The sequence below is a fragment of the Carassius auratus genome, unplaced genomic scaffold (assembly GCF_003368295.1).
Source record: "Carassius auratus strain Wakin unplaced genomic scaffold, ASM336829v1 scaf_tig00214963, whole genome shotgun sequence".
Taxonomy (NCBI): Eukaryota; Metazoa; Chordata; class Actinopteri; order Cypriniformes; family Cyprinidae; genus Carassius; species Carassius auratus.
This window is the reverse complement of record NW_020527884.1, coordinates 256,298-264,977: the sequence shown is the minus strand read 5'-3', so window position 1 is coordinate 264,977 and position 8,680 is coordinate 256,298. Positions and strand designations below refer to the sequence as shown.

Sequence of the window (8,680 nt, the reverse complement as noted above, 5' to 3'; positions counted from 1 at the left end):
CAAACATCTGGGGACTGAGGAGACAAGTTACTCAAGTTTAGGAATAGGGATGGGTACCGAAACCCGGTATTAAACTGGCCCCGGGGCTAAATTATGAAAGACTGTAGTATCGGTAAGTTCTGACGGTACCGGTTCTGCTTTCGGTACTGGAGGGGAAAAAAATAATGTAGGCTACTATGTATTTTTGCTTGATAATGTTATCGTGCACATTTTATCTCACCGAACATTTCTAATGTTCGATCACATTAAGATGTTTGTCTGTGAGATCTGCGAGATCGCTCATGCGCGCCGCAGAGGCTGTCTGTCAGTCACACACACACACACACACGCACACACACACCACAACGAGCGGGGCACACCCACAGACATAACAGTATGAAAACTCTCGCTTAGTAATAAAGAGTGACGATGGCGAAAAGATTTGCTTATTGATGTTATCGTCACATTTTATCTTACCAAACATTTCTAATTTGCGATATTAAGACATTTGTCTGTGAGATCTGCGAGATCACTCATACTCGCCGCGGAGGCTGTCTGTCAGTCACAAACACACAACAAGAACGAGCACGGCGCACACACACACGAAGGCGCTGTTCACATATCGCGTCTTTTGCGCGCTCAAGTTCGTTATTTCAAATGCAGGTGCGTGGTATGCACGCTCATAATGGAAGCGACGCGGTCGCGGCACGCACGCGGTCCGACAAGCTCATTTTTCAGAATGCCGCAAGTGCACAGCAGGTCATGTAACTTCCTCACCTTTTCCGTAACAACGTTGAAGCTCAGCCAAGATGATGGAACAGCTGATCGCTGTATGTAGCAGTGCAACTGCAAGCGGCGCGCCTAGCGTTTTTAGACGCGTGTAAAACGGCCCCTTAGAGTACAAAAACTCCTGCTTAATACAAAGAGTGATGATGGGGGAGACAGCAAAACATTCCAAAGTGTGGTTATACTTCACTAGAGTTGATGCAGATAATGCTGGTTGTCGTAAGTGCAACAAAATTTTTGCATGTAAGGGTGGAAACACAAGCAATCTGTCAAAGCATCTTTCAAAAGTGCATTATGTGCAGACAGAGAAATGCAAAGTTTTCGACTGCCTAACACAACACAAAGTACCGATAGGAATACCGTTAAAGTACCGGACCGTTAAGCAGTATCGTAAGAGTAGTAATACCGTTATAACCTTAACGATACCCATCCCTGTTTAGGAATAGGAATGTTGTCCCATTCTTGTCTAATACAGGCTTCTAGTTGCTCAAATGTCAAAGGACTTTGTCGCATCTTCCTCTTTAGGATATGCCAACTGTTTTCTATGGGTGAAAGATCTGGACTGCAGGCTGGCCATTTCAGTACCCGGATCCTTCTTCTATGCAGCCATGATGTTGTAATTGATGCTGTATGTGGTCTGGTTTTGTCATGTTGGAAAATGCAATGTCTTCCCTGAAAGAGACTACGTCTGGATGGGAGCATATGTTGTTCTAGAACTTGGATACACCTTTCAGCATTGATGGTGCCTTTCCAGATGTGTAAGCTGCCCATGTCACATGCACTCCTGCAACCCCATACCATCTAGGTTCAGTCCCAGAATGAGTCCTGTGTGAACAAAAGCCAGAACTAATGCCATAAAGGGTGTGTTGTAGTGATGATGCATGTTATCGCGCAACTCTTTTAGTGGGTGTTTTGAATGCAGATCAAGTTTTAAAACAAAAATGTAGCCATTTTTTTACTCAATGTATTTAATCAGACATCAATGAAGTATATGAAATTTTTGAATGTAACATTTTTCAAAATGTGTAAAACTACCCGTTTCGGCAATGATATCAATTTGTCGCGTACACTTTCTGACAAGAGAATTTTTAACTTTAACAATATGAAGAGATCTGCCTACCTGCAGGTGCTATTTTGAAAGTTCTGCCACGTGTTGCATAATTTAAAATCAAGATTTATCTTTTAAAAAAAAAAGTGTATAAATGGCTCTCAAAAAATGTTGCGGAGGATGAGTTCATCAGTCATGGGCACTTTATTTTTCGACTATTGTAACGTTAATATTATACATGAATATTCAGTCTGTCATTTTTCTCTAGTGTGAAAAAAATCTAGCAGAATATCCATTTACTTTTCTCAGAATATTTTAATTCTAATTTGTTTAAGTCTGAGTTCAGACATAGCTAGATACATTGTGGTGATGAGAATTTCAGCATAAAATGCAAAATTACTCTGTGTGGAAGGTAGAGAACAGTATTTTCTTTTGTTTTTATGTTATTAGATTGCATGTCTAATATTAATCTGTGATGTGCAATTATTCAAGTTCAGTCAGATTTTATTTGTCTCAAGTGTTTATACGTGTGTGAATCAGTGACGAAACTAACATTGTTTCTCCCAATGATATGAATATGTTTAAATTGTTAAAGAAAGTGATCAAAAAACAAACCTTGTTTGCTGGAGCTGTCAGTGTGTAGTGTTTCTCTACAAAGTGATATCACCATCTATTGACCTGTCAGCATAATGCAGTGATTTTAGTTAGCAAAGGACAGTTTTGATATAGCTTTTGTACACAAATATTTTATCCTCTTATTTTTTTTAATTTGCCATTTGTTTTTCATTCTTTTTTTATAGGCCTAATGAAAGAAGAAAGGCAAGATCTGAATGAGGTGGAGGAGAAATATCAGGATCAGAAAGATCATGATGTCAATGGAGAAAAATCAGTGAGTTGCAGGATTAAAACAACAGAAGTCAAGAGGCCTTTCATCTGCTCTCAGTGTGGAAAGAGTTTTACACGGAAAGCTAGCTTACAGGATCACATGTTTATTCATACTGGAATAAAACCTTTCATCTGCTCTCACTGTGGAAAGAGTTTTACACGGAAAGTTAGCTTAAAGGATCACTTGTTTATTCATATTGGAATAAAGCCTTTCAGCTGCTCTCAGTGTGGAAACACTTTTACACGCAAAGAAAGCCTTGAGAAGCACATGTTAATTCATACTGGAATAAAGCCTTTCAGCTGCTCTCAGTGTGGAAAGAGTTTTACACTGAAAGCTAGCTTAAAGGATCACATGTTTATTCATACTGGAATAAAGCCTTTCAGTTGCTCTCAGTGTGGAAACACTTTTACACGCAAAGAAAGCCTTGAGAAGCACATGTTAATTCATACTGGGATAAAACCTTTCAGCTGCTCTCAGTGTGGAAAGAGTTTTATACGGAAAGTATCCTTAAAGGATCACATGTTTATTCATTCTGGAATAAAGCCTTTCATCTGCTCTCAGTGTGGAAAGAGTTTTATATCTAAAGTAGGCCTTAAGAACCACATGTCAGTTCATACTGGAATAAAGCCTTTCAGCTGCTCTCATTGTGAAAAGCGTTTCATATGTAACCGTAATCTTAATAGGCACATGTTAATTCATGCTGGGATAAAGTCTTTCAGCTGCTCTCAGTGTGGAAAGAGTTTTAGACTGAAACAAGACCTTAAGACTCATTTGGTAACTCACACTTCAGAAAGTCCTTTCTGCTGCTCTCAGTGTGGAAAGTGTTTTACATATAAATCAAGCCTTAAGAGGCACATGTTTATTCATACTGGGTAAAAGTCTTTCACCTGCTCTCAGTTTGGAAAAACTTTTACACAGAAAGGACATTGCAAGGTTAATTTGGTAACCCACTCTTCATAAAAGCCTTTCACCTTGGGGAGTTAAAGTAAATGACTGTTTTTCTGAATGACTGTCATCAACTGGATCACCTCAAGGATGTATCCTCTCCCCCCTTATTATTTATCTTGTACACAAAGACTGTAAAAGTGATTTTAGAAATAGTCATTCTATAATTCCATAATCGTTAGCTTGTTGAGTGAGGAGGACTCCATGTTTGGCCCTGTGGTTTGATTTTATTATGTGGTGTCAGAATGCTTTCTTGAAACATACTGTAAAGGCACAATATGTAATTTTTCACCACTGGAGGGCGTATATTCAAAACAAGCCGTCTAAGTGAAACAAGGCCAACGAACAAACGTGACACACATATAGCTTGAAAGCTTTTATTAAGCCACAGTTGATCATATCTGCTGCTTACAGTCGTGCGAATGAGAGAAATGCAGCACTGTTTTCTCATTCTAGATACGTTTGAAAGTCCTGTTATAATGCTACTCTGTGCGGTCATCACCAGTCTATTAAAACACACAACATTAAAGCGTCTTTGGTGTTTCCATGTTTTCTACCAAACAAAACCAGAAATGGAGGGTAAATGAAGTAAGGTGTCACAATGAGACTATGGCCACTGTCCGTGTAACTAGTTTTAAACTTTCTTTGAAACATTCGGGATGATGTAAGTACACAAGTCAGCAAAATATATAACACTTCTAGTGGTTTTGGGATATTGTAATCTTACATATTTTGCATTTAATGTTTCTAAAACTAAGGAGATGACTATTGATTTTAACTCTTGGATGAAATCTATTTAGTATAAGCAAACAAGCATTAATGGATTATGTATTGAGAGTGTTTAATGCCGATCGAGGATCAAATCCACATTCATTTTCAGAGTTTATTTATTTATCTTTTCAGTTAACAATGGCTCTGTGTAGTAACAGCTGCTCTTTGTGAAATCGCGCACCTGATGGAATTTACCGCTGATTAGAAAACCGGCTTTATTGACAAGATGTGCCTAAAGGCGGGCATACACTGTGCGATTTCGGCAAGGTACCAACTCACACTGTACGAGTAGATCGCTTGCGATATAAAGCCAAAGCTCAAGATATTTATGCGCTCACTGTACGGTCCGATCGTTGAGTTGTGATTCGACTGCTCACACTATACGTGAGGAATCAACCGAATCAACACGTGAGATCCCTCAGAACCCGGATGTTTGTGGCGGTTTCTGAATAACCATGCTTTCCCGGGATAAACGCACTGCTTTGGTGATATGCGCAATTCTGTGTGCTGAAACGCCAAAAAAAAAAAAAAAAATGTTAGAAATACATCCGACCAACCGATTGCCGGTCAGGAGAGGTTAATTGCCTCTCGTTTCCCCTTGTACACTGCACGACAAACGACGCATGAAAATGCTGAAAATCGGACCAACCCAGAAAAGAATCGCACGAGTCAGAATTCAGCTCAAAATCGGATGAAAATCGCACAGTGTATGCCCGGCCTTAACAATCGGACCACCCCTACTGTGTTTGATAACACATTTTAATTCTCTCCCATTACTGAGGTTTTGTGTAAGAGGGGGCGGCAAAGATTGTGTTGCTTGTGGAAACTAAGGTTATTTAATGTGGACAAAACATTGATGTAATAATTTTTCAGGAAGGAAATGTATTGTGTTTTTTCGTTGTTTATGTGAAATTTTTGATTGCTGCAACCAAATTGCCTTTGGGAAATAAATTAAATGAACTGAACTGAACCTGCTTTCAGTGTGGAAAGTGTTTCCTGCGTAAAGGATACCTTGAGACTCACATTTTAAAGGGGTCATCGGATGCCCATTTTCCACAAGTTGTTATGACTCTTTGGGGTCTTAATAAAAAGTCTATAACATTCTTTAGATAAAATTTCTCAATTGTAGAGACAATTTTTACCGTCAAAAACAGCTCTGTTTTTGAGTGAGTGGTTTCAGTGCAGGTTCCTTTTAATGCCAATGAGCTGTGTTTGTACAAAAGGCCCAAATATTCTTGAATGTCCCGGATAATCCCAACCAATCAGAGTGTTCGATGCTACCACATCATCCCGTGCTTCTGAAGAAGTGGACAGCAGCTGCGTCACTTGTGTGAGAGTGGAAAGTCCGCCATTTTCAGACTTTTAATACTTATAAATCCACACTGAATTGCCATTAAGTTGTGATTTATATTGGGTTACTGTGTGCGTGCATGTGGAAAACTGAGTTTAGATTATATTTTCTGTGAAAAATCGTCCATTTTTTCCAGTTCATAAGAGCTGTCGATTACCATCCTGACTGCATTAATCTTCCTATTAAGTGTATTTCTAAGTTTTACTACGTTCCGATTCAGTACGAGATGTTTATTGCACACCATTATTGCTGTACGTACGGCTATTTGGAGATGATTATTATCATGCTTAAAACGATTATCATGTTTGCTGCTTGCTTTTATTCATTTATGCATGGTTAAGCTGCATTCACGTGCTAATAGCACTCTATTGTGGACATTCAAATAATTAACACTAAGACCTGTTCAGAATACTTAATGTCATTGCTATGTTCATTTGATTAGTGTTTCATTATTCAAATGGATGTGTTTATATTTGTGTAACACCTCTATGTATATATCAGTAAATTTATTTTCTTGTTTAATTATTGCAGAACCACACATTTATACTCAAAATTCTCCAGTAAACTAAAGAGAACCTAGACATTGCTTGGTGCCTCTTTAGTTAAGAGTCAGCTCATTCAGTCCTAACTGACTGCCTGGTGTGTTTCAAGCCCATCCAAATAATGCACTTCCGAACTTCCTATATTTCAAATGGTGGTCCGAGCCAGATTGGTGAATCACAGCAGAGAGATGACATACAATTCCAAGCCAGATCCTTCTGTGTTCGCCCTCGACGCCAAATAAGGCCACATAAACATTTGGCAGATTATCAAATCCCTAGATCAGGCTATGTGAAGAGAGCAGTACCAGCTGCACATCTGGATCTGCTTTTTCAAGATGAATGGCAAGAGACAGATAAACAATCAGAGAAGGATGAGTTTCAACTTCAAGCCCAACAGCTATCTGACATTAAGTCTATGTGTGAAAGACATGAAGAGAGACAGTGGTGAGCGACATTGCCACATCCTACCCGATATCCTGTCTGCTCAACAAGGCCTCAAGGAATGCTACATTAAAGCAGGAGATCTAGCAGATCACCACAGGAATAGAGACTCCTCACCGCTCCGTGACCCCAGTGTCAGCCTCTACTAAGAACTAAGAACCCCCAACCGACACACAGCCAGCATTCATCAGTTACCCAGAGAGAGCCTTCAGCATGTTCTGGGGATGTTTTCCATCACATATCTGTCCAGTGTGAGCAGCTGACAAGGCAGAATCACCCAGGTTAGAAAAAACACATGCTAGTGAGAGCTATTGTGTTTTCCCGCGGAGGTCATCACAGTCTGCTGAAGCTGTTCGTTACTCTGACGACAACCCTCAATTCATACACAGGCATTATCCTGAGAAGAGAGTTCTACCTACCACATCAACCTGAGATTACATCTAGAGCTAAAATGGTACAAATGCAAGAGAGAATTTACCAGGGACCAGCACCTAACACACCTGTCATAACGTCAGCTGACCCAAAACAGTTTTTGAGACTGCGGATGGCACTGTATGTCCTTCTCCCAGCAGTTGCAACTGAACACTTCAAATATCAGGTCCTTGGTAGCCGATTCTTACTGTAATCCTGTGAGACCCTACACAGATACCATGCGAGCTCTGAAAATGATGTATGGTCAACCACACAAGCATGTTCTTTAGAATATTGCTGAAGTTCTGGAAAGTCCTAACATCAGGTCAGGAGATGTTTAAGCATTCAAGCTATTTGTCCTCCTTGTAAGTTCATGAGTGAGCTGAATTTGAATGTGGTTCGCATGTGTCCAGGCTACAAGGCAAACTTACACACAAGCTTAGGACCAGTTGCAAGAGGTATGTTCACCCATCAAGAATAACAGTTCCTACTCCTCTTGACTTTGCGTATTGGTTGGAGTACGAGCGCCAAGTTCAGATTGATACTTCTAGAACAGGTACTTATGCCCCTGACTCATCAACCAAGAGGAGAGACAGACGTTATGGCTCCAAGTCCCAAGTAAAACCCACAAGCATCTTTACCTTGTGGTGTGAATGGGAGAAAGAGTTGAACGGACTAGATATCTCTGCCCATATGTTACTTCAGCTCAAAGATGGATAATCCATCCTGTAGGCATGAGATTCATGTCTTCTGTGATGCTTCAGAACAGGCATATGGTTCAGTGGCTTACCTGTGGACAGAGAGTAATTAGGGACAAGTTGAAGTTGCCTTTATGGCTGCCAGGTCTAGAGTCACTCCTCGCAAGCAGCAGTCCATCCCCGTCCGGAATTATAACGCTTGCTGAAAGAGATGCGTTTTTAATCAAGATTTAAACAGAGAGAGTGTGTCTGAACCCCGAACATTATCAGGAAGGCTATTCCAGAGTTTGGGAGTCAAATGCGAAAAAGCTCTACCTCCTTTAGTGGACTTTGCTATCCTAGGAACTACCAAGCGTCCAGCGTTTTGTGACCTTAGGGAGCGTGATGGATTGTAACATGGTAGAAGGCTAGTTAGGTACGCAGGAGCTAAACCATTTAGGGCCTTATAGGTAAGTAATGATAATTTGTAACTGATATGGAACTTAATACGTAGCCAGTGCAGAGACTGTAAAATTGGGGTAATATGATCATATTTTCTTGACCTGGTAAGGACTCTAGCAGCTGTATTTTGGACTACCTGTAGCTTGTTTATTGAAGAAGCAGGACAACCACCTGTCCAGTCTAGAGGTCATGAATGCATGAACTAGCTTTTCTGCATCAGAAACAGGTAACATGTTTCGTAGCTTGGCAATGTTTCTAAGATGGAAGAATGCAGTTTTTGTAACATTGGAATTATGATTTTCAAAAGACAAGTTGCTGTCTAATATAACACCCAGATTTTTGACTGTAGAGGAAGTAATAGTACGTCCGTACTGTACTGAC

The 8,680-nt window shown here is 40.1% G+C and overlaps 1 protein-coding gene across 1 annotated transcript; it reads left to right on the top strand.

Annotated features, from left to right (window-relative positions):
- Positions 1-1,480: 1,480 nt before the first annotated feature.
- Positions 1,481-6,196, top strand: LOC113093322 (gastrula zinc finger protein XlCGF8.2DB-like). The gene is made up of 2 exons (XM_026259138.1): positions 1,481-1,523; positions 2,614-6,196. The coding sequence occupies exons 1-2, from the start codon at positions 1,505-1,507 to the stop codon at positions 3,573-3,575; spliced, it is 981 nt and encodes a 326-aa protein (XP_026114923.1). The 5' UTR covers positions 1,481-1,504; the 3' UTR covers positions 3,576-6,196.
- Positions 6,197-8,680: the final 2,484 nt, after the last annotated feature.